Source organism: Phascolarctos cinereus, unplaced genomic scaffold (genome assembly GCF_003287225.1).
Source record: "Phascolarctos cinereus isolate Bilbo 61053 unplaced genomic scaffold, phaCin_HiC Scaffold_4;HRSCAF=312, whole genome shotgun sequence".
Lineage (NCBI taxonomy): Eukaryota > Metazoa > Chordata > Mammalia > Diprotodontia > Phascolarctidae > Phascolarctos > Phascolarctos cinereus.
Genome location: NW_027555847.1, coordinates 21,971,370 through 21,997,127, shown reverse-complemented (window position 1 = coordinate 21,997,127; position 25,758 = coordinate 21,971,370). Strand labels below are relative to the sequence as shown.

The 25,758-nt window shown below is 46.1% G+C and overlaps 1 protein-coding gene across 14 annotated transcripts in view; it reads right to left on the bottom strand.

Moving 5' to 3' along the window:
• Positions 1–25,758, bottom strand: part of PXK (PX domain containing serine/threonine kinase like) — a 100,802-nt gene that overhangs the window by 49,232 nt on the left and 25,812 nt on the right. For all 14 annotated transcript variants that reach the window (XM_078152110.1, XM_078152112.1, XM_020968945.2 and 11 more), the window contains exons 2-3: positions 11,750–11,800; positions 8,196–8,243 (exon numbers count right to left, since the gene is read on the bottom strand). In XM_078152110.1, coding sequence (XP_078008236.1) covers positions 8,196–8,243; positions 11,750–11,800 — 99 coding nt within the window. The remainder of the gene's footprint in view (positions 1–8,195; positions 8,244–11,749; positions 11,801–25,758) is intronic.

Genomic DNA, 25,758 nt, shown 5'->3' with positions numbered 1-25,758 from the left:
CTTGCCCAGCCAACCCTCAGCCTTGGATCACTCCCAGCATCTGCTGCCCTCCCTCCCTCCCACACATGTGCTCCTGAACAGAGCTGGAGAAGAGGATGAGTGTTCCGATGGGCCATTACAAATTTACATTACCCAACCTCAACCGGGCCCTCACTGGGACAGGAAAATCCTTTTACACCTCACTAATTAACACACCATCCCAACTTAGCACAAGGCTCTTCCAAACATTTTCATCCCTCTTCACACATGGCCACCCTCCCTCACCCTCTCAGCTGAGAGCCCTGCCTCACGTTTGACTGAACAAATGGAGATCATTTGCTGAGAGCTGCCTCCTCGTCTCCCAACGCTTGGCTGCCTTCTGCCACAATCTCCTCCTCCACCCCCATCTCACATGAAGAGGAGGCCCTTCTAACCAGGGAAAACCCCTCTTCATGCACAAATGATCTTGTCTTCTCAAGCAGATGGCATCCCTATCATTCCTACCCTTTCACTTCTCGTCCATTTTCCCATCTGCTTCCCTAAAATCTGTAAACGTGCCCATGTCCTTCCCTTCCTCAAAAAATCCTCACCTCATTAATCCATCTCCACATCTCTCCTCCCTTCTGTAGTTACATCCTTTGAAAAGGCAGTCTACAATCAATTCCTTAGCTTTGTTTCTTCTCAACTCTCTATCACCTGGATTCTGACCTCACCATTCAACTGATATGGCTCTCCCCAAAGCAACTAGGTGGAGCAGTGGTGAGAGCACTAGGCTTGGAACCAGGAAGACTCCTCTTCATGAGTTCAAATCCAGCCTCAGACACTGTGTGACCCTGGGTAAGTCACTTAACTCCATTTGCCTCAGTTTCTTCCTCTGTAAAATGAGCTGGAGAAGGAAATGGCAAAGCACTCCAGTATCTCTGCCAAGAAAACCCCAAACGGAGCCACAAAGGGTTGGACACGACTGAAACAAGTGAATCACAACAAAGTTACCAGTGATTTCCTGACTGACAACATCCAATGGCCTTTTCGCAGTCTTCACCCTTTTTGACTCCTCTCTAGCCTGTGATGTTGTCAATCAACTCTCTCATCCTTGATTTCTCCGGGTTTCTGTGACAGTGCTCCCTCCTGGTACTTCTACCTACCTCTTCCAGTCTCCCTTGCTGGGTCTTTGTCCAGCTCATCCCTGTCAATGGTGGCACAGTCCTAGGCCCTACTCTCTTCTCCCTCTAAACTCTCACAAGCTCCCATGGATTCAATGAACACCTCTGTACTAATGCTTCTCAAATTCATCTGTCCAGCCCTATCCTCTCTTCTGACTTCCAGTCTTAACTCCAAGTGCCCACTGGAAATCCAAAACTGGATTGCCACAGACATCTCAACACATTTAAACCTGAAGTCATTCTCCTTTCTCCCATATACACCCTCCCCTCTTCCTAAGTCCCTAATGCTGCTGAGGTAGAACCATCTTCCCAGTCACCTAGGCCCACAACGAGGTGACATTCTTACCTCCTCACTCTCTCTCACCTCCCCATATATGACCTGTTGCTAAGCCCTTCCAGTCTCACCTATGGAAACTCTCATATTTGCTGCCTTCCCTCTGCTGCCACTTCTCCCACCCTGGGGCAGGTCACGTATTGCCTCACACCTGGACTCCCTCAGCGGTCTACTGACTGATTCCCCTACCTCCAGCGTCTCCTGCCCCAGTCTATCCTCCTCACAGTTGTCAAAGTGGTGTTTCTAAAGGACAGGTCTAGCCATGTCACCTCACCCTTTCTGACCCCTCTGCGGCTTTGGATGTTGTCAGTCAACTCTTTTGTCCTCGATTCTCTGCAGGTGGGATGGCAGCCAGCCAGTGGAGACAGAGGGATCAGAAAGCTCCAGGGACTTCCCATCCTCCAGGATCAAATACAAATCCTTTGTTTGGCATTTGAAGCCCTCTTCAGACCGCCCCCTCCCACTTTCCCAGTCTTCTTACCCCCCACCTATGGACCAGTGCACCGGCCCTCCTACTGTTCCTGGAATGTGATGCCTCATGTCCTGACACTGGAATTTTCTCTGGTTCTCCTCCCTGCCTGAAATTTGATCCCTCCTCATCACTGTCTCCTGGATTCCCGGACTTCAAGTCTCAGATAAGAACCGCCGCCCTTCCCAACCCTTTAATTACTAGTGCTTTGTCTCTGATTATCTCCATTTTATCTTTTATGTGATTTGTTCATACAGAGCCGTTTGCATGTGATCTCTCCCATTATCCTGGGAGCTTCTTGGGAACATGGACTGTCTTTGGCCTTTTTTGGTATACCCAGCACTTAGCATACTGCCCAGCACATAGTAGGTGCTTAAAAATGCTTACTGAAGCAGCTCTTTTTGTGGTAGCAGAGCATGGGAAATTGAGGGGATGCCTATCAATTGGGGGATGGCTGAACACATTGTAGTATATGAATGAAATGGAACACTATTGCACTATAAGAAATGATGAGAAAAAAAGAAAAAAAATGATGAGCAGGAAGACTTCAGAAAAATCTGGAAAGACTTGTACGGACTAATACTGAGTGAAGTGAGCAGAACCAGGAGAACACAGTAACAGCCACATTGTGCGATGACCAACTCTGATAGACTTAGCTCTTCTCAGCCATGCAATGAGCTAAGACAATTCCAAAAGACTCATGATGGAAAATGCTATACATATCCAGAGAAAGATCTGATGGAGTATGACTGCAGATCAAAGCATATTATTTTCTCTTTTTTTGTTGTTTTTTTCTTTCTCGTGGTTTTTCCCTTTTGTTCTGATTCTTCTTTTACAACATGGCTAATGTGTAAATACGTTTAATACGATTGTACAAGTATAGCCTATAACAGATTGCATGCCCTCTTAGGGAAGGGACAGGGGAGGGAGAAAAACATTTGAAACTCAAAATCTTATAAAAGTGAATGTTGAAAACTGAAGAATAAAATAAAATAGAAATAGAATTGCCAGGGAGGAACTGAAAGCAGAGTATAATGAAGAAGGAAGAATAAAAAATAACTTTAAGGCTTTAAGTCTGAGTAATGAACGAGGCAATGGCACCTTTATAGAAATAAAGAAATAAGGAAGGAAATTTTGTTGAAAAGATAGTTCACAATAATAAAAAAAAAACTGAAATGAGTTCAATATTAAAAAATGCTTATTGACTGACAAATAAAAGTATGTATATTTCTGAACAGAGAAGAATGAACTCACAGGGTACAGAGGCTAACCAATCACTTTTTCTTATTTTTGTGAATGGGGCACAGAGGGTAAAGCCAAGGGGGGGATGTAATCTGAAGACCCAGGTGGAGGGGAAGGGGGGCATGTGAGGAGGAGTTTGTGGATGGTGACAGTGACACAAATAAAGGAGGAAAGAGGGGGAGGGAGGCGGGAAAAAAATTTAAAACTCAAAAGCTTTGGAAGCGATCGTTGAAAACTAAAAATAAATTAATTAATTTAAAAAAAAAAAGAAGGAAAAAAAGAAAAGGGAGTCAAGAAAACACGTAAAAATGCCACTAAGAAAGCTCAAAGAAGGGAGCCAGATAAACAGGGCAGGGCTGTTATTACTGCGTTAAATTTAATCTACACCTTTAAAAAGTAGGAGACTGAAGTTCACACATTCACATACAATCCTCTTTTCAGTTTTGATCTGTGCATTAAAATGTCCATGTCTGCTGATATTTAAGTTGATGATAAAACAGAAAAAACTCTAAAACGCTACAACTGAATTGTTGGGGTCTGAGATGAATGGCTGGGTATAGGCAGAGCCCAGGCCTGGAGGCAAAGCAGCATTACTGTGACAGGGTGATGCTGTGAGCAGGGAATCAGGCTGGACCACCGGGAACCCACTCGACAGCCAACCTCCAGTTGAACGTGAGGGAAAGGCCACAGCCGAGCTTGCCTGCACTCTTTCACACTTCTCTCATTTCCAGGCCAAGTGGTGGCGGAGGGGGTGGCTCGAGAATGTGTTTCACAGAGCGTCTCACTGGTTCGGGCTTGGAGGGTTCTGTGTTTACAACCAAGCTAATCCTTCACGGTTCATTTCACTCAAGGAAAGCTCACCAGTCTTTGCAGACATCATGTCAGGTCTTGTCAGGCTGTTCAGGGGAGCTGCAGTCTTTATTCCCAGGTTACAGTAATAGGGGATGTCATGGCCCCTCCTCCCTGCCATGGAGAATTTGATCTTCCCTCAACTTTTAGACATTAAAATAAGTATTCCCAAGAAATAAAAAGGAAGAAAAAAAATGAAAAAAGGGAAGGGGTGTGCTAGGAGCATTTAGATACATGAATTCACTGATGTGTGTGTTGGGGGGTTCCTGGATAGGAAACTTCCTCTACCAAATGCACATCAGGAACTATTATGTGAGATCAGAGATCCAGAACTGCTTTTGTTTTATAGACGAGGAAACTGAGGCACAGAGAGGTTAAGGGTCACACAGCCAGTAAGTGCCTGAGTCAGGATTTGAACTCATCTTCCTGCCTCTAAGTACAAGTCCCTATCTAGCACATCACACTGCCTCTCATAAAGCAACATTATGCAAAAATGTGTATTTTGGCTTCTTTCTGAAGCGAGCATTTCTTTTTAAACGTCAGAATTCAGGAGATGGCCTCTGTTCTTTTTTGACCACTCTCCCAACTTCTAAAAGCTTGTCTGACACCAACTGCAGAGTATAAGGTTTAGCACCCTAGTGACTAAAAAGAAAAAAGCCAACACCTGCTGGCAGACAAGTCCACATAGCCCAGCCTCCTCCACCACCTGAGCCAGTGTCAAAGGCACAGGAAAGGAATGTGCATGCATGGCCCCTTTTGCCTTTCTTCTGGCACTCTCTCTAACATCCTGAGCTGCTTTCCTTTTTATGTCCTTTCCAAGGGGGAGAGCCAGATATGAAAGCCCCCGGAATCCCCCTGGGACTCACTCCCAATACCTGCTGTAGAACAATACAGAGAGGAAAGGTAACCACGCAGGAGGCCGTGTGCTTTCAAGCTGAAACAGACCAGTCCAGGGAAGCCCTGAGTTCTATGTGCAACTTCAAGAAGCCGATCCCCTTACCTGGGGGGAACCACCCCCCTGGGCTGGGTGTGTCATCCTTCCTTTCACCATTTCTAGCAAAACCAGGGGTTCTTTCAAATCGATTCACAAATTGCCTTCAACCAAGTTGTTCTTTATTCCCAAGTCCCTAGCCTTCATTTCTTCTAAGTTTTCTCGGGGTGAGCAGCTTATCTCTTAAGCCTGCACTAACAAAGTACAGTGACACTTTGAGAAATGGGAGGGACCCTAGAATCCTAGACCTGGAGCCAGAAGGGACCTAGAGGCTATCCAATCCAACCCCTCATTTTACAGGGAAGAAAACTGAGGCACAGAGAAGTTACCATGATTACCCAAGGTCACAAGGGGAGTAAACAGCAGAGTCGGGATTTAAATTCAGGACTTCTGACTCCATGGTCTGTGGCCTTTCTACTGCACCTCAGCGCCTTTCTGTCTCTTAGAGACAAGTGACTCCAACTGCCCATTTTATAGATGAAGAAACAGGCCAAGAGCCCCGATGGACTCCCAGCATCACAGAACTCTTCAGCCAGACGAGGCATTTTCTAGGTCCTGCTCAACACTGCATTTCATTGGGAGACATTGAGTCAAGTTCCTAATTATAAACATTCCTGAGCATTTTGTGGAATGGGGGGGGCAGTCTTTCCATTTTATATACCACCTTCACCAAGTGGGCCGGGCCATGAACCTGACGTTTTATTTTTTGGGGGCGAGGCAATGGGGTGAAGTGACTTGCCCAGGGTCACACAGCTAGTGTCAAGAGTCTGAGGCCAGACTTGAACTCAGGGCTTCCTGAATCCAGGGCCGCGCTCCATCCACTGTGCCACCTGGCTGCCCCTAATCCTGACACTTCTAAAGCCACCCATTCCTACTTTCCAATGGGGAATGAGTGGGAGGTCTGGAATAAAGTGGCCCTTGAGTGACAAAAGGCATCCCCCTCCTCACAGCTTACTTCCCAGGCCTCAAGCACTAAGAGCCCAGAAAGGGTGGACGCTTAGCCCAAGGTCACCCAAGGGGGGGGCAGCTCTCAGAAAAGCATCTTATTCTTCAATACATTCTCTGACCCTGAGAAAAAGGCCTAAAGGAACATTAGTCCTCATGAATGGAGATTCCTTGGAGGCCTCCTCAAGGACCTGGGCTACACACAGTCAGCTCTGCCTCTGCTGTGGCAGCGGAAGGGGAGTCCCGGCTCGGGCCTGGCCCAGTTCCAAAGGGCTGGGCTTTGTTTGTCCTTCAGATCTGTCTTGAATTACTCAATGGAGCATCAGGAAGGAGCAGAAAGGAAGGGCGTCTTCTCGCTACGTGACGGTGTCTTGAAGTCTGTTTCTAAATGTGTGTTCCTGCGTTTATTCAGATTCTGACAAGTCTCCTGCTGAAATATCTGGCTGTGTCCAGCCTGGAGTGTGCCAATGTAAATACACACGTACATTTGTATTTGGAATAAGCATGTGCCTTTCTGAGACCACATTTTCTTAAGGGAAGATTACTCTGGAAAAAGGCCTCATCCTCTCTGATCTGGGGCTTGCAGGGACCCACCCTCCAGCTTCCAAAGGAAGGACAGACAAGAAAGAACATCCCTAGCTGTCCTCCCCTTTTCTAGACGAATGTTTTGCTCTTTGGCTCTCAAACTCCACCTTCGCAAAAATTCCATTGGGCACTACCTCTGCCTCGGGCCCTTTCTGATAAAACCATGATAAGACGACTCTTTCCCCAAAGAGAGAAAGACAAATGAGAATGGTCATAGCACGGTGAGAATTGTCCAGCGGGCCCAGGGAGCAGGGAGAGCTTGGGGAGAGAAGCAGTGAATTGATGCTCAGCTCTTAGACACTGGATTGAGAATGTCAGCACACGCCCTACTCTCGTGTTGAAATGAAATGGATTAAATGCTTCAGAGAAGATAATTCAATCTTTGTCAGGTGCATCAGTGGACAAGCAGGTCTATAAACGGACCAGTCCCGAGGCAAAGGAGAATGTGTAGGTTTCCCACATTTGGGGATCTCAACGTGGCATTTTCAGAAGTTTGGTCAACAACGTTCAGCTTTGAGCAAACGAAACATCAGCCTCCCCGAGCGAAGGCCATTGTCTCTCCCTCCCACCCCCCCCATCCCACTTCTTTGTAAGGGCTGTTTAAACATTTGTCTTTGTACATCCAGGCACCAGGCCTGGCATGTGATAGGTGCTTAATAAATGACCGGCTGGCTAACGTCCTTGATTTTTCCGGTCAGTGGCATATGAGGTTCTTTCCATCCATTTGGAGTCACAACTTCCTCCAACCTTGCTGCCCCTCTCTTCCCATCCTGAAATAATAACAAGTCCATAGGTTCCTTTTCTCACTAAGAGTCAAAGGGTTTCATGAGATATACCAAACCAACTTCCCAATGCAAGCCAGAGAGTTCTCTGAAATGCAAAACATTGGATTCTGGGTCAATCTGCGAAGCGAAACACAAAAGCTAAGACAGCCACGTGGCTCTTTGGGCCCAGCAGAGGCTTCACAGGAGACCATTAGTCACATCAGCAAAGATTAGCTCACTCTCTTCCTTGGTACCCCTCGCAGCATGCATGGTACCCAGCACAGAGCAGGTGTCGGATAAATGTTTGTGGATGGATTGATTCTCATCCTGGCTAAGAACCATGGCAAGAAAGCCTGAGTCTCACTACTGTTTCCAGCATTTAATTTCAAGGAAGGAGGAAGAGCTTTTGCAAGGGAAAGCTACCACCTAAGAGGCCCAACAGTCAAACACAAGCATGTTGGGTCAATGTCTGCTGGCTGGGCAGTGACTTATTCTGAACTCAAACGCCTGACAAAAATAGCTGGTCATTGATTTGTGAAAGTTGAATTCTAGGTGCCTACAGGTGGTCTTTGTCTCCTGCACCAGAGATCCGGTGATTTCTTGGTTTGCATTCTGACTGTTCATCACCCCAACCCCACACACTGGTTTCTCCCCAACACCTCCCCCCCCAGCACATTGGTTTTTCCCAACATTCTCCCTGCCCCCAAGCATATTGGTTTTTCCCAACATTCCCTGCCCCCAAGCATTTTGGTTTTTCCCAACACGCCCCTGCCCTCAAGCATATTGGTTTTTCCCAACATTCCCCCTGCCCCCAAGCACATTGGTTTTTCCCAACACTCCCCCCACAAGCACATTGGTTTTTCCCAACACTCACCTGCAAACTGCTGTTGAGTAAGTCAAAGTCGCTGTATCTTCTCACAATCTGCAGGGGACAAGACCATGATATTTTCAGTCAGCAGGTATCAACCATCTCTCTCCAAGTCCACAAGAAAATTAAGCTACTTGACAAACATTTGTTGAGCAACTACTATGGAACACTGTACTAGGCATCTTGGGGAACATTTTTCAATTATACAATTGATGAGGATCATCTAGCTCAACCATTTTACAGATGAGGAAACCGAGGGCCTGGAACAGTGAAGTCATTGCCCACAGGATGTCAGGGCCAAAAGAGGCTTTGAAGGCCATGCGAGGAAAGGTACCCTGGTCTGGAGGGCTGAAGCTACGGGTGAGGAGACATATAGACATGGCTGTGTGGTTCATCCATCCCACGTGACTGAATCAAGGCACTAGCAGATGAGGGGTCAAGTGACAGAGGCAGGCAAAGATCTGAGTCTGATCGGGGTGTTCGGAGGAGGCAGCCAGCACCGGGAGACTAGAACAGCCTGAGGAGTAGAACACAAGCCCCTCTACTGACTCTTCCTACAATACCCTGCTGCCTGTCATCTGACCAAGTGTTTCAGGCCAAAGGAACTCAGCTTACCAATGAAATTCTCACACTGTAGGCCCTTTCCATTTAAAAAGTGATAGGAAAAAAAATACTTTATTACTACTATACAGTTTAAGCTCTTTCAGCAAGTACATGCTGACCTGGGCTGTACATGTGACATGGAAAACCAGGAGTACAGTGGAGAGAGCCCTGGGCCTGAGTTCAAATCCAGCCTTACACTGTACACTTCCTAGCTGTATGAACCTGGGCAAGTCATTTCACCTGTTTGCCTCTGTTTCCTCACCTGTAAAATGGGATAATAATAATAACAACACCTACCTCTCACAGTTGTTGTGAACATGAAATGAGACAATATTTGTAAAATGTTTTACAAGCCTTACAATTCTCCAAAAGGTTAGCCCTGGTTATTATCATTATCATCATATAAATGACAATAATGGTGATAACCTCCAGACTAAGTGCATGAACAAGACCAGCACTGAGGGCTAAATTTCAAGTGTCCGGCCTTTCTCTCTGAACAAATGGCCGGCCACAGGGGTCACATGGCACCAGCGGTCCCTGCTCACTCTTTGGGATTTTCTGTAACTTCTTCAAAAACTCTGAATGAAGCATCTGTGCCCACAGTCTTGCAGGGGGCGGGGGCCTGTTTGTGAGTCTGCTGTGGTTTCTGTTCTTTTTTTTAGGCTGAACTGTGATATCGCAGAGATGGGAACTTCTGACGAGGAAAGAGGTTCTCCCAAAGCAGAGCAGGCGCTGGCCTGCACCTCACAGTCTTGGGGAGCTACATGGTCCCCAGGAACTGTTACCTGCCATGCTGAAACAAAATATCTCAACAAAAATGAGAGCCAGTGGGCTCAGGAGGACTGGAGTTCAGGTGACAAGACACCGCACAACACAGATCTGGGAGTCGCCCAAATGCATGGAGGTGACACTTAGAGTGTGAAAGTGGCTGAATCCTTCGAAGGAGAGGGAAGTAGAGGACTGAGGCCTGACGCTGGAGAGAGGCAGACAGGAAGGGGGAGGGGGAAAGAAGACCAGCAGTGAGACAAGAAACAACAGTCAGAGAGGCGGGAAGGGTAAAGGCTCCTCAGAGGCCACGGAATCCAAGCTTTCACGTTGGCACAGAGTGATTAAGGGTTTGGCCAAGGTCACACAGCTAGCATGTGGCTAAGGCAGGGCAGAATGCTCATTCCCATCTTCCTGACTCCAAATCCAGTGTTCTATCCACTGTACCACCTGGCTGCTGCCTTCCCTGCTGGAGCAGCATGGTGTCCCAAAGGCCCAAGAAGGAGAAGATATCAGGAAAGGGTGGTCAGCAGCGTCAAATGCAGCAGAGTTGGGCAAAAGCCACCAGACTGATCACTGCTAACCTTCAGGAGGGGAACATCAGTGACATGGGGAGAATGAAAGCTGGAGGGGGGGCTGGGTCAGAAATGGGGGGACAAGCACTGAGAGAGGGGACAAAAGGAGGAGAGATGGGACCTGGGAGGGACAACATGGTTTTGTTTTCAAACGGGTAAATGAAGGCAAGAAAAGCACTTTGTAAGCACCTGCTGAATGCTGGAAGACAGAAAGCGACACCCTCCTTGTGCTCGGGGAACTTCCATCTACTGGGGAGTGAGAACAGACCCTGGGGGGGTGTGGGCTCACAGGGAGGTGAGGAGAGGCACAGAGAGGAAAGTGAGCAAGGCGAACATGGCTCTAAGTAAACATTGCCTATGATTAAAAAACAAACAAATTTTACTACAACCCACAGTTGTCAGCTTCTCTTTTCTTTTAAGAAGTGGCTTCTCCTGCCCCCCACCCCTCCCTCATGCACAGATATTTCAGTCTCTGACAATTAGAAGAAAATCGCCTTTGATAACACTCTAGTTGGCAGCTTCTCTAGCACACGCTGCTTTGCAAAGTGCCCTCCCTGAGGCTGGGTGGCCTGACTCACTATCCCTACTTCACCTAGGGAAGCTAAGGCCCAGTCCCAGTTCACACAGCAGCAAAGGCAGGAGGAGGAAGCCCCAGCTAGCCTGACTCCCATCTGCTTCTTTCTACTCTGCCAAAAAAAAAAGGAAACAGTCTCTGGGAAGCCAGAAATGGCAAAGGCACTCTCTCTGTCTCTTCCTCCCTCCAACACTTTTCTTTCTCTTTCTCAGTCTCTCTCCTCTGCCTCTCTTTTTCTCCTTCTCAATCTCCCCCTCTCTTTTCTCTTCCTCAATCTCTCCTTCTCTCTCTTCTCCTCTGTTTCTCTGTCTCCCTCTCCTTCTCCTTCTCTCTCCTCTGTTTCTCTGTCTCCCTCTCTTCCTCTCTCTGTGTCTCTCTCCCCTCCCTCCTTCACTGTAGGCTCCTCTCTCACCACGATAGTGGAGGTGGGACCCAGCACACAGCCAAAACAGCCAATGGTTATGAGGGAGCAGAGAATCACAACAGACTGGAGGTAGCAGGAGCCTTGGATGGCAATGTTCCCAATTTAGGCCCAAGGAAACCTAAGCTCTCAGAAAAGATGATGAAAATCCAAGAGGAAGCCATGGACTTTGGAAAGAAATGGTGGCCACTCCTTAGGCCTTGCCCAACTAGAGGCTGCTGCTCTATGTGAACATCTATTATCTTTTCTCCATTTGAAAATCAAGTCCAACAGGCAGGCCTGAATGACTAAAAGAAAGGAAGCAACCTAGGGGAAAAGAGAAAAGAGAGCTCCCATTCTCTGCCCTTCAGTTCTAGAGGAGGAACTCCTGGATAATGATCTGTGTATTGGGTACAAATTCCACCAACCCGCCCCATCCTACTCCCCCCAAAAAAACCTAGGAACACAACTACACAGCTCCAACGCACGTCACCCCACCCCCCACCCCCCAGCCCTGGGAGGAAGTGCTATGTATCAATACTCAAGAGTTCACTGTTTGGAATTTTATCATGGTCCCCAAACCACAGTCAGTGGTTGGGTCTTTCCTCAAGTTGAAATATTTTTCAGTTATGAAAAAAATTACCTGCCAGCTGTTTTCTATGGAAATTCCTCTTTGCACACGAATGATATACTCCTGAAAAAGAACAGGAAAAAATCTTAATAAAAAAAAAATCACCCAAGTAACTGACTCACAATGAAACAAGCCCAGAAAAGCTCAAAGCTGAAATTGGGGGCAACAGGGAATAGGGAGGAAAGTGAGCCTTTTGCGGGCAACAAAGACATGTGTCTACCATGTCCAAGGTATTCTGATGCTTGTGTGTATCCTCCAATCAAATAAGAAAGACCAGAATTAAGAGACAAAACGATTTCTGACATTAACAGCACCGGTTTCGGGTGAAATTAACACAGAGTTCATGCTGATCTCATTGAATCCAAGAGGTTTAATTATCACTGCCATGGACATGATTCCCAAACCACCTTACCGCTTCCCCTACACCCCAGTCCGAGGGCCATTTCCACCCGAACATTCCATGGATACTGCAGATTCAACCCAACATGTCCAAGACTGAACTCACTGTCTTTTCCTCTAAAATTGCCCCCCTTCCCCTGCCATAAACTTCCTTTTTCTTTTCTGTCAAGAACACCATTGTCCTCACACCCAGCCAACTCCATGACCCAAGAATCCTTCTTGAAACTTCCCTTTCCCTCATCCGCCCTCCCCCATACCATCTAATCAGACACCAAGGCTCTTGTGTCTCCCTCACTCAGCAAAGCGCCATCTTCCACAACACAGAACACAGGTGCTCAATAAACACCTCCAGAACTGAACTGAGTGTTTCAAAGCGACTAGGAGTAATGCCCTATAATAGCATGCATTCAAGTCATTTGAAGAACACTAAAATTTCCATCTCAAAAACATCTCTTATTGGTATTTCAGCAACAGGAACAACAAATAATTGTAATGTTGCTCAGACACTTGTATCATTTTGACTTGCTTTTATTTCTGAGTAAGGAAAGGGCAGTCTAGTTCTGTGATGTACTCTTTGGGAGGAACTTCAGTGTGGAAGCCCCCTTTTAAAAAAAATTTTATTAATTTATTTTGATTTATCAACAATCACTTCCATATGCTTTTGAGTTGAAAATTTTCTCCCCCTTCCTCCCCCACACCCTCCCCAAGATGTCACACAATCTGATATAGGCTTTACATTTACATTCCTATTAAACATATTTTCACATTAGTGAAGTTGTAAGTAAAAATTAAAACCAATAGGAGGAACCATCAGAAAGATGAAACAAAACTCAACAGAAGGTAAAAATAAGTGATAGCGATTCAACTTCCATAGTTCTTTCTTTGGATGTGGACAGCATTTTCCATCCCGAGGCCTCTGGAGATGTCTTAGATCCTTTGGAAGCCCCTTTTTACCAATGTAGATCAGCAACTCCCTATCTTGGGAGAGCTGAGCTGCCAGAAGGAAGAGAGAAGGGAATGGGGAGAAAAAAAGAAAGTAGGAAGGAAAAAAGGAAGGGAAGGAGAGGAAGAAAAGAAAGTAGGAAGAAAGTAAATGAAGGAAGGGAGAGGGAGGAAGGGAGGAAGGAAAAAAGGGAGGGGGAGAGGACAGAAAAGAAAGTAGGAAGACAGGAAAAGAAGGGAGGGAGAGGAAGGAAAGGGAGGGAGGGAAGGAAGGGAAGAAGGGAAGGAAAGAGTAAAAGAAAAGGGAGGAAGGAGGGAAGGAAGAAGAGAAGGAGGGAAAGAAGGAAGGAAGGAAAAAAGGGAGGGAGGGGGAGGAAGAGAAAGTAGGAAGGAAGGAAAAGGGTGGGGGAAGGAAGGAAGGAGAGGAAAGAAAAGAAGGCAATAGGGAAGGAGAGAAGGAGGAAGGAGGGAAGGAAGGAGAGGAAGGAAAGAGGGAAGGAAGGAAAGATGAAAAAAGGGAAGGAAGGAAGGATTAATTCAGTGTCTACTACATGCCAGGCACTATGCTAAGTAAGCATTTTACAATTATCTCATTTAATCCTCATAACCCCGGGAGGTCAATAACATTATTGTCCCCATTTTACAGTTGAGGAAACAGAGGCAGGAAGAGATTAAGTGACCTGTCCAGGGTCACCCAGGTGGTATTTGTTAAAGTCAGGACTTGCAGTGGAACCTAGTTTTCTGGACTCTAAGCTGGTAGGCCCCACTACCTGCTCTGCTCCCCAGCCTTTCTCATGCTTTAAACTGAATTAAGGTATACAAAAGAGAATCAGGAGCTTGGTAGGTAGCATTTCCTTCCCAGGTCCATCTCCGTCTCCTTTACTCATCTGGCAAATTCAATAGCGAGCAGAGACCTTCTCGGCCATCCAGTCGCCTCACCATACAGAGCCCAGTGGCATTTTCCTTTATTACACAAGCTGTAACTCACCTGGGAGATAGTTTCATTTGAGGTTGGATGGTGATACTACAGAGCAGAGCAGAGTGTGATGGGAAAACTCCACAAATTCAATTCAAGCATTGATTAAGCACCTACTGAGAGCAATGCTATGGTCTAGGTGACAGAGTCTGAAAGAGGCCTTGGTTCCTCATCTGTAAAGTGAGGTTGGACTTAATGATCTCTATGGTTCCTTTCAGATCTACACCTAGAATTGCATGACAGGAGTCAGTTATAGACCCTTCCCTCAAGGAGCTTATAATCTACTAGGGTAAATGGGCAGGGAACTGTTATACAAGATATATAAGCACACTGTTGTTTTTGTTGTTGTTCAGTTGTTTCAGTCCTGTCCAACTCTCCATGACCCCATTTCTTTCTCCAACTCATTTTACAGATGAGGAACTGAGGCCAACAGGGTTAAATGACTTGCCCAGGGTCACACAGCTAGGAAGCATCTGGGGCTGGATCTGAACCCAACTTCTCCTAACTCCAGGGCAAGTGCCACTTGACTGTCCCATAAAAACCCATGGGAGAGGTCTAAATAGAATGGAACGAGGTAATCAAGGAGGGGGACCTTCAAGACACTCAGCTTGGAAGCCAACGTTCTTCACCCAGAGACTCTGAAGGTGATTAGTCCTCTGCTGCGGAACGGCCCCTTCTGGGGATGATTCTGACAGGTCTGTACATTTCTCACGGCATAAGACTGGAGATCTGTGGTTTACTTATTAATAATAAGGACTCCCTAATAACATCAGCTCAGGGTCCCAGAGAATTGTCTGGGGCACTCTCTTGGCCAGGGGGCAATGGCCAGTAGGGTCGGGGTGGGGGGCAGGACCTGAAAGCAGATCTTCCAGGCTCTAGGGCCTTCTCTCCACCGCAGCCTGATACTGACAATTTCATGGAAACCGGCCCATCTCTGTTTTCTTGATCTCTGACACGGGAAACAATGTTCCTGCTCACAAGCACTTCTAGCATTCCAGACTTCCCAAGAGTTACAAAAAGGGCCGATTATTGTTACATAAAGTGGCCTGGCCAGGGCTCCCAGGAGCTGGGTCCTAAGTACAGAGGGACAGCCGCTTGTCTAACAACATAGATAACCCAGAGCCGGCCAGGGAGTGTTAGGCAGGCATAGCACTCAGTGTGGGCTGGGCCATTGGGGCAGAGAGGACTTTACTCTGGCTACAAAATAACCCAAGGCCAAGTGCCTGAGAAGTGGTGCTGCTCCAAAGATATGGAGCCATCCTTCCTAGGACACACTGTGAAATCTGTACTAGGTGTGGGCCAGTCCCAGGAGCTGGCAGGACCCCCAAGTCCCACCTCTGACACTGGGCAAGTCACTTCAACTCTTGAGGGCTCCAGGCAACTCCCTCTGAGCAGTCTTGGCAGAACAGTGGCCAAGCTACATCTGGTACAGGCAGTTCTCTAAGAGCTCCCTGCCCCCATGAATCACAGATTCTGACCAAAAGAAAACTGGGTGCGGCATACATACCTGGAAGAATTTCAGAGAGGAGGAAGGAAGCTCATTTAGTGTCACTGTACCCAATCAGTAATTATTAATTATTAGCCCAATCTCAACAGTACAACCAATACTATCAATAGCATTAATAAGCAATAATGAATTATTAGACGAATTATTAATTGGCTTATCAGCCTACTGTGTGCTAGGCAGTGCATGAGGTACAGGGCATGCAAGGACAAAGAGCGAAACTCAAACATTTGATTCTTTGACCTACACATTAGAAGCACAAAGAGAGTATGGATTTAGACCAGGAAGAAACCTTAGAAGTGGGCGAATCCAAATCTTTTGGTTTTACAGATGAGGAAACTAAGGCCCAGAGTGGGGAGGTTAACTCCCTAACCTCAATGCTAAATATCAGAATTCCGACAGCCCAATACTGGGGACAGGGTTCAAAGGCTTGGGTTCAAATCCTGCCTCAGCCATTTGCTACCTGTGTGGCAAAGGACAAGTTACTTAACCTTTCTCAGCCTCAAATGTCTCCAAATCTGTAAAATGGAAATAATGATACCAGCAAATACCCATCTCCTAGGGTGGGCTGGTGTGAGGTTCCCAAGAGATAATCTAAGTAGCACTTACATAAGTATCAGTTTCTTCTCATAGTTAACTCATTTCCATCTTTTCCCATGGTTTCCAGGTAGATCAAGCCCTGGGACAACTCACTGTCCCGCTACTACTCGATTATATCGAAGGTTTTGTGGCTGCTACCCAGCTGGGTGAAAATAGCTGCTTTCTGTATTCAAATAAAAGTACTAGGACATTCACTGATCCCCTGTAGGGACACTGAAAGCATCTTCGAACTTCTGGTATATAATTATGGCTAAATATTACTGTGCTCTAAGAAACAATGAGCAAGAATCCTCTTGTAACTTCAGTAACAATAACATAGTTACATAATAATAACATAACCCTAAGGTTATATGAGAGCTCAGCTAGGACCCTCATTTGGAAGAAAGAGGAGAATGTAAAATACTTTAAAACTTTATAACATGCTTTTGGCGGGCAGCTAGACACACTGCAGTGCATAGAGCACCAGGCCTGGAGTCAGGAAGACTCATCTTTTTGAGTTCAGATCTGACCCCTGATATTTACTAGCTGTGTGACCCTGGGCAACTCACATAACTCTGTTTGCCTCAGTTTTCCCATCTGTAAAATGAACTGGAAAAGGAAATGGCAAACCAGTCCACTACTTTCGCCAAGAAAATCCCAAATGGGGTCATGAAGAGTCAGACGCAACTGAAACAAGTGAACAATATGCTTTCACCTCTAAGAGACGCCAAAACAGGGACCCTTAATGGAGCGAGCCCCTAGTTTAGTCCTAAACACATCTGTGACAAAAGTGGCAGTGATAGGACAAGCTGAGGCATCCCAAAAGTGCTCAGGGCTCTAGGAGGAAGAATGGCTGGCACGTGTAATCAGTCAGAGAACTGCTGGGTTTGCTGCAGTATCTGCATCGGGACGTCAGCAGGAAGCTGGTATCTGCCCGTCAGAGACAGCTGGGCAAGTTGATGCTCTCTGGACTACTATAAATAAATGAGACTTCCCTCAAGAGCCCCCAGGTGGAGCCCAATGGGTGTGGCTAAGTGGTGCCAAGAGACAGCTGATGAAGAGCCCCCCAGTACACGGGATCTCACTGCCCTCAAGTAAGGAGGCATAAAGATCTGTAATGTCCTGAAGAGAGTGCAGGATGTGTGTCTTGCTGCCATGACCAGGTAACTCCTATGTTCCTAGGGGAGAAAGCAAGAAGGATGGCTAGAGGAACATGTCTCTACCCTCCAGGACATCAAAGAAAATGAAATATTCTTTGAAAAGAAACATGGATGAAGTATGTGAAGGCAAAAATAAAGAAGAGGAGTAGCAGGAAAGCCTGGCCTGAAGGCGGGAGGCTTAAGGATGGTGAGACTAAGAAGGACGACTGACTACTTGGAGCCACATAACAGGCTCCTCTGAAGAGGGGGCAGCTGCTTGGGCTGCAAGGTAGGATGAGGCAGACACAGCAAGGGGGAGGGAGGCAGTGAAGATGAGAGGGAGCCTGGGCTATTGATAACTGATGACTTACGCTGATGTGCAGCAACGAACTTAATTTAAAAAAGACATCAAGAGAAGATGGAAACAACCCACATGTACAAAAACACAGCAGCTCTTTGGGCGGTGGCCAAGAAAAGGAAACTGAGGGGATTGCCCATCCACTGGGGGATGGCTGAGCAAGCTGTGGTATGTGAATGTAATGGAATGCTATTGTGTTATAAGAAATGATGAGAAGGCGGACTTCAAAACACCTGGAAAGACTTGTATGGTCCAATGCTGAGTGAAGTGAGCAGAACCAAGAGAACGTTGTACACAGTTATGGGATGACTGACTGATAGACTTAGCTCTTCTCAGCAACCCAAGGCTCTAAGACAATTCCCAAAGACTCATGATGGAAATTGCTATCCACATCCAGAGAAAGAACTCTGGAGTCTGAAGGCAGATGGAAGCAGACTATTTGCTCTCCTTTTCCTTTGTTATTCTGTTTTATTGCTTCATTCTCATGGTTCCTCCCGTTAGTTCTAATTGTTCTTTACATCCTGACTAAGGGGAAAATATGCTTAACGTGAATGTATAAGCAGAGCCTATATCAGATTGTACACCATCTTGGGATGGGGCAGGGGAAGAGAAGAAAATTTAAAACTCAAAATCTTATGGAAGTGAATGTTAAAAACAAAATAAATTAATTATCCAAAAAATGAGAGAGAGAGAGACAGAGAGAGAGAGAGAGAGAGAGAGAGAGAGAGAGACAGAGAGAAGAGAGAGAGACAGAGAGAAAGAGAGAGACAGAGAGAGAGACAGAGAGAGACAGAGAGAGACAGAGAGAGAGACAGAGAGACAGATATGGAAACAAAGGCAGGTAACAGAAGACAAATCCACACCTAAGACCGCCAGGAGGGTCAATGGCAAGGTGCCTGCTGCCTGACAAGGAGAATGATCACTCTGGACAGGGAGAAACGGAAGAAAAATGATCCTATGCAGCTGGAACCCCAGACAAACCAGGAGATGAGATTTGGCTGCTTGCACTTCAGCACTTTCAGGCCCTGGTGAACCGCTTTGAGAGGCGGGCACAAGGCTGGCGAGCAGGGCAAGAGGCTGAGGGCCTGGAAGAGGGCAGGTGTTGGCCAGACTCCCTGTCCAAAGAGGAGAGAGGACAGGGAGCCACGATGCTGGACAGAGGGGCTTCAAACAACACTTCAAACAGACGCCAGCAAGCAGGACCACCCAAGCAAAGAAAAGCATCTGAAAAGGCACAGAATGGGAAAAAATGTCTCCACGGAAACGACAGAAACATGAGCAAAGTGCCAACATGCTCACCATCCTACAGGGCAGGGGGTCTCAGCCTGGCGCCTCTGAACTGGCCTGTTGCTGGGGTTTTTTAGTCCTTTAATAACTATTTCAATAATTGGTTTCGTTTCCAAGACTCATATGTTCTGCATTTAAATGTGTTATTCTGAAAAGAGGTCCCTAGGCCTCACATGACTAGCCAAAAGGGTCTAGGGCATACAGAAAGGGTAAAAACTGCTGCTCAGAGCATCTGGATGGCCTAGAAGTGCCAGGAGCAATGGCAATAAATAGGAACTCCAGGAGGTGTCTGGAGAGGTCCTCAAGAGGATAAATTAATCAATGAGCAAGTATTTATTAAGGTGAATTCAGAGGCTCAGAGGCAACTAGTGGCATAGGCGATAGAGTGCCTCAGACACTTTCCACCTGTGTGACCCTGGGCAAGTCACTTAGCCTCAATGCCTGCCTCAGTTTCCTCAACTGAAAAATGGGGCTCATAATAGCACCCACCTCCCAGGGCTGTTGTGAGAATCAAATGAGATAAGATCTGTAAAGTGCTTAGCACAGCGCCTGGTAGGAACTTAATAAAGGCTTATTTCCCTCACTTCCCTCTAAGAATATCACCAAACCAACTAAAAGTTGAGTAGCCCAATGGATAGGGTATCGGACTTGGAGTCAGGAATGACTTTGTTTGAATGCTGCCTCAGATACATATGAGCTCTGTGACCCAGAAGGGAGTATTGTTCAACCTCCCTCAGCCTCAGTTTTCTCATCTGCAAAATGGGGATAGGAGCATCTACCTCACAGATCTGTTGTAAGGATTAAATAAGATAATACACATAAAGTATTATGCAAATCATCACACACCATATAAATGAAAAGAGCTTGAAGAGAGTGAAAAAAAAATCCCAGTTCAGTGAATAGATTCTGGCCCTGGGGATGAGGAGCTGGGTTCCCAACTCAAGCCACTCTCCCAAAAGGAAGTAACTGGGCAGATGTAGAGGTGCATGGATGGAGGAAGCTTCCACACCTGGAGCTCCCCATCCTGATGAGTTCAACATGACGGCATTTAAACTCCTTCCATCTCTCTTCTCATTCAGTCCTCATAGGAATCCTGAGAGGGCAGTGCTATTATTAGGAAGTGCTATGACAAATGACCAAATGGACACACAGGTTAAATGACTTGTCCAGGGTCACACAGCTAGTCAGTGGCTGAGGTCAGATAGGAACCTAGGCCAAACATGCTACTTACTATGTGAACTGCTTAGGCCTAGACTTTGAAGAAGGGAGGGGGTAAGGAAAGAATGGATTCTGCTAACTGGAAGTCAGTGAGCTTGACTGTAATTCCTAGCAACATTCTAAAAATCTAGTCTCCAAGTTATGGTTTGTGAATGCCTAGCAAAGGAAGCGGTGATGACTAAGAGGGATCTTAGCTTTGGTCACGATGAGTCAGCTTCATCTCCTCCTTTGACAGGTTTCCTGGACCACTGGCATTAGGACATATTGCAAACTGCATTTATCTAGACATCAGCTAAGCATCTGACCAAACCTCTCCTGCCCTCCTCGTGGACAACGTGGGAAGACATGAGATGGACAAGAGCACAGCTGGGTAGATACACACATAACTGGCCACGTGACCAGACCCAAAGAGCAGTCAACTGATTGTAGATCAGATGCCTCCAAGAAAGGCAGGAGGCCTTTCCTGGTCCCAGGCTGCCATGCCATTACCTTCCCCTCCATGGTTATCTGCTTCCATCTACTCTCTTAACTATTTTGTATGTATCTATTCATTTAGATGTTAGAATGTAAGCTCCATGAGGGCAGGCACTGTCTCTGCCTTTCTTTGTATCTCCAGCCTACCCCTTACGCAGTTCACAGTTAGCTCTTGGTAAGGCTAGGTAAAAAGAAGAGGCAAAAAATGGCCTCTTTAATCTGGTCCAAAGGAAACAAATCAAACTGGGAAGAGGAGACCCTCAGGGTTTCTGGACAAAACAGAAACAAGTCCTATTTACATTCACTCTGAGTCAATCAAGGCCCAAATAATGACCAAGTGAGGTCTGGCCTGGGACCTACGGTTGGCCCATCAGTGAGAGCCAGAGTGATTTGGGTTTAAGGCAGGAACTTAAAAAGAAATCTAGTTTGTAAACCCTGAGATATCTTGCTACTTCTCCGAAGGGAAAGAGAGAGAGAGAAAGAAGAAAGGGAAGGAAGGAAGTTCCAGTTGGGGTCCCCAGAGAGGCAGCTCCTACTACTTAGTGTTGTAGTTTGTCTTTCGTTCCTGAGGAAGACCACGTCATCAGGGAGGTGATGCCACGACATGCAAGGGAACTGGATTTAAGGGAGGAAGAGCTATGCAAAGTCACCAGCCTCACTTTCTCCTTCGGAGCCACCTGGGTCCAGTGGCCTGTTACACATCAGGATGACTGGAGATGGCTCCAGATGCAGTGGAAAATCTGGACCTTTGAACGCTTTGAAAGCTAGGGTCTTTAGCAGGTTTCTGTTTGACTGTGGCAACACCCATTCAGTGGTCAAATCTAGGTTAAAAGAAGAGGCAAAGAAAGGCCTCTTTAATCTAGTCCAAAAAAAAAAATCAAATTGAGAGGGAAAGACCTTCAGGGTTTCTGGCCACAATAGAAACAACTCCTATTGGTGACTGCACAGTCCCCCTCTCTCAAATCCAATTCACTAGCATGTCAGGGGATTAACCTCCCCAGAGTCGTGGTCTTCTTCAAGAACAAAGGAAAACGGCAACCACAAGCTGTTGACAAATGTGCCTTGCTTTGACCACCTGAACTTGATTTAGAAGGAGACTGCTGGGTGGAGAACCTCAGGGATGTGTCCAGGGCCTGCCAGAGTCCCCCACTTGAATCAGAACTCGAAGGAGGGCAAGGAGGACATTCCACTCAAATTCTGCAGGTGGTAACGAGAAGTCAGGAGGCCTGAATGACTGAGTTGGGATTCAAGAAGACCTTGATTTTCAATGACACTTGGCCAAGCCTAGCAACAGTAAATTCAATAAGGATGAATGTAAAGTCTGTACTTGAGCTTAAGAAATGAGCTACATGAGTACAAGGTATGGCTAGGTAACTGCTTCCATCCAAAACATCTGGGAGTTTTAGAGGATGGCAAAGTCAATAAGAGGGAGCAGCATGGCAGAATGGCAGCATACACGTGCGTGCGTGCGCACACACACACACACACACACACACACACACACACACACCCCTAGTGTAATCCTAGGCTTCACTGACAGGCATGGTTTGGAGTACAAGGGAAAGCAGAGTGCCTCTGTTCCCTGCCAGATCATAGCTGAAGGACCGTGTTCAGTTCTGGGGGTCAAACGTTAGCTAAGAAGGACATGGATAAACTGGACAGTGTCCAGGAGGCGACCATAATGGTGAGGGGCCTCAGGTTCAGGACCAATAAAAAGCAATGGACTTGGGGGGAAGTTGGGTAGGCCAAAGAAGAGACCAAAAGGAAACATGGTGGCTGTCTTCAAGTATGGAAGAGGCTGTCATGTGGACAAATGGTTAGCCATGATCTGTTTGGCCCTGAAGGGTATAGCTGAGGGGTGGGGAACCTGCCACCTCAAGGCCACAGTTTCCCTATGCCTGGCATAGCTCATGCAACAGATGGATGCTATAGAGTGGCAGCTCCATCTTCATCCCAACTGAGCTACCCCAGCATGGGATGGGCTTTCGTGCCAGCTAGGAGATTCCCTCTTCAACAAGGACGGGACAATCATTTGTTGCCTCATCTAGAGAGGACTTGTTCAGTGATGTGTTTGGGCCGAGATGAACCTCTCAGGTCCCTCCTATCTGAGGAAAATTCTTAAGATCTCTAGATGCTGCATATCTGACAGGACCAGAAGGAAATACTTCTACCGCTCCTAATACTTCTTACCTCATCTCTTCACACACACAATGCTGGCAAAACCTTTCAACATTACCCAAGGTACACATCTAGGGCTAAGGCTAAAGCAAATTGTTCTCCCGAGACCAGTAAAAACCACCTTTGCCTGTAGAAGGGTCTCTCTGTCCCCATGCCCAGCTCAAGTCAGCAGCACAGGATTCTCCAGCAAAAAGTCCCAAAGCCTCCAAAGGGAAACCAAGTACTCGTCAACTCCTAAACATGAAAAACACAACAAGGCCAGCAGGTAGCATCAGGTGTGTAAGGCACACATAACAGTAAGAGCTGTCCCCTTTCCATAGGACAACACAATGCTCAAACAGAGGAACATTACGTCAGGGTGGGGGTGGGATGGGGAAGTTCCTAAGCCACACAGTGTTCACACCAGCCAAACAAACAACTGTGCATGTGTGTATATCTTATTGAACTTTCCTATCTGTGTGTAACTCCCATCACTTCCCCATGGGTCCTTCCTCCTTCCCTCTGCTCCTATCATCACCACATCCTTTATTCTGGTGGAGCAGAGCCAGAAAAACTCCAAGGCATGACAGCAACTAGACCAGAAAAGGCTCCAAGACCCAGCCTGAGAGAGGTAGTTTAATACTGCCACAAGATGCTACAGCAGTGTCCCAGGGAAATACCGTTCCCATCCTCTTCATAGCACTGGCTTATTACCCTGAAGGGTGGGAGCTGTCTGTTTTAATTCATGAAATTAATTAGGAATTAGAAAGTCCTAGTTAGGATATATTAATATTTAGTATATATGTAATAACATTGTTTTATTATATGTCTTGTAAACATATGTTCACACATTAATATATAATATATAACAAATATATAAAATAATAACTAGGAATATTCTTCCTTCATATCTGGGCACCAGAATTTGCCAAGGATGACTTGATTATTTTTTCCCACTTAATAGTATTTTACTTTTTCCAAATACATGCAAAGAGTTTTCAATAATCACTTTTATATGATTTTGAGTTTCATATTTTTTCCTCCCTCCCTCCCCAAGATGACAAGCAATATGATATAGACTCTACACATATAATCATATTAAACACATTTCTACATTAATCATGTTGTGAAAGAAGAATCAGAACAAAGGGAAAAAACCACGAGAAAGAAAAACAAAAAACAAAAAAGAAAACAGTATGCTTCGATTTACATTCTGACTCCACATGAGTTCTTTCTCTGGATGTGGACAGTATTTAAGGATGACTGATTATTATGGGCAGCTGGGTGGGCCAGTGGATAGAGTCCTGGGGAAGATCTCAATTCAAATCTGGCCTCAGACAAGTATTAGCTGTGGACCTGGACAAGTCACTTAACTTCTGTTTATCTCAGTTTCTCCATCTGTAAAATGGGGATAACAATAGCACCTACCCCTCAAGGTTGTTGTGAGGACCAAATAAGATAATAATCATATAGCTCTTTGCAAAGTGTTTGGCACACTGTAAGCACTATATAAATGTTAGCTATTAATACTATTTATAAGTCCTCTATACAAATGTTTTCATGTTTGTACAGCATAGTCCAAATAATGCTTGCCCAAGGACGCTTTCAACAAACTGAGTTTTACAAATGCATTCATCTACAGCATTCCAATCTCTAGCACAATGCTCTGCCCAGAATGGTTAAAATAAATGTTTGATGAACTGGCTGGAACTGGCATTAAAAATGGTGTTGGTTTGATGGCATGCTTGAAAACAATTCAATCCATACTATGTATCCACATGTGCCAAGATGACTTTCCTGAAGCCACAAAGGAGCAACTGAGTAACACTGTGCCCAACACTGTAAAAGGTTGTTCAAAGTCAGAATTTAAGACTCAAAAGAATAGAGACAGAGACCTGCGATTTCATTGGTAGGAGGAATTCCCAGATGAGGAGATTCCCTCCACCAGTACAGGTCAGCAGCCAGTCTATGTCAGGGGGGCACCAGGGCTTCCTGGCTCCAAGGCCAGCAGCTCTTTTCCCACTCTGCTGCCTCTAAAAAGAATCACAACAAAACAGGAAAACAAAAACAATTCACCGTGGTATTTTCCTTGTCAATCTCTCTTGAACCAAGAGCCAGGGCAAAGACAATTTTTCAATGTTCTCTGTGTGCACGTATTTAAACACTTGGGGGGAGGGGGCCTTTAGGATTCCCCGCCTTTACTCGGCTGCCTTCTAAGGAGCAGGTGTTCCCCACTAAAGATACAAAACCAGCAGGTGATGTAGAGACTCCAGGAGAACAAGGAGAGGAAGAGAGCAGAGCCCAGGGTCCAGAGTCAAACCTTGGGTTCAACACCTGAATCCCAAGAGTTCCATAAGGGACTTTTCTCCTTCCTGCTCAGGATGATACTGATCAGCTCTGTAGACCCCATAAGATGATGATGGTGGTGATGCCACCTGATGGTTGGTAAGACCCACAGTGGGCAGAAGTGGGCCGCCAGAGATTAAATTACCAAAGCCAGCACCCATAAGAAATGGCCAGAAACAGGTATAGCCTATACCAGATTGCGAGCCTTCTTGGGGAGGGAGAGAAAAATTTAGAACTCAAAAGCTTATGGAAGTGATTGCTGATAATTCAAAATAAATTAATTAAAAATTTTTTTTAAAATGGCCAGAAAGGCATTATCCAGAAAATTTATAATCAGAAAGGGAGACAACCCAGGCAGGTAAGCACGAGACAACTGGACCAAGGGCTGCCCAAGAGACCAAGAGGAAGAAGTTCTGTATGTTGGGGTAATTCGAGAGGACATTGGCAAGACCCAGCTGGCAGAAGATGGCATGGATGGGTTGCAATTAGCACCTCTGAGGGTAGAAGCCAACCAGTATGGTAGCACATCCTAAGGGAGGCAAGGGAAAGAATGCTGGATCAGGGGTGAGAAGATCTGAGTTCAAATCCCAGCTCTGCAAGCAGCAGTGGCCATGTGACCTTGCCCATCTCTCTGGCCTCCTG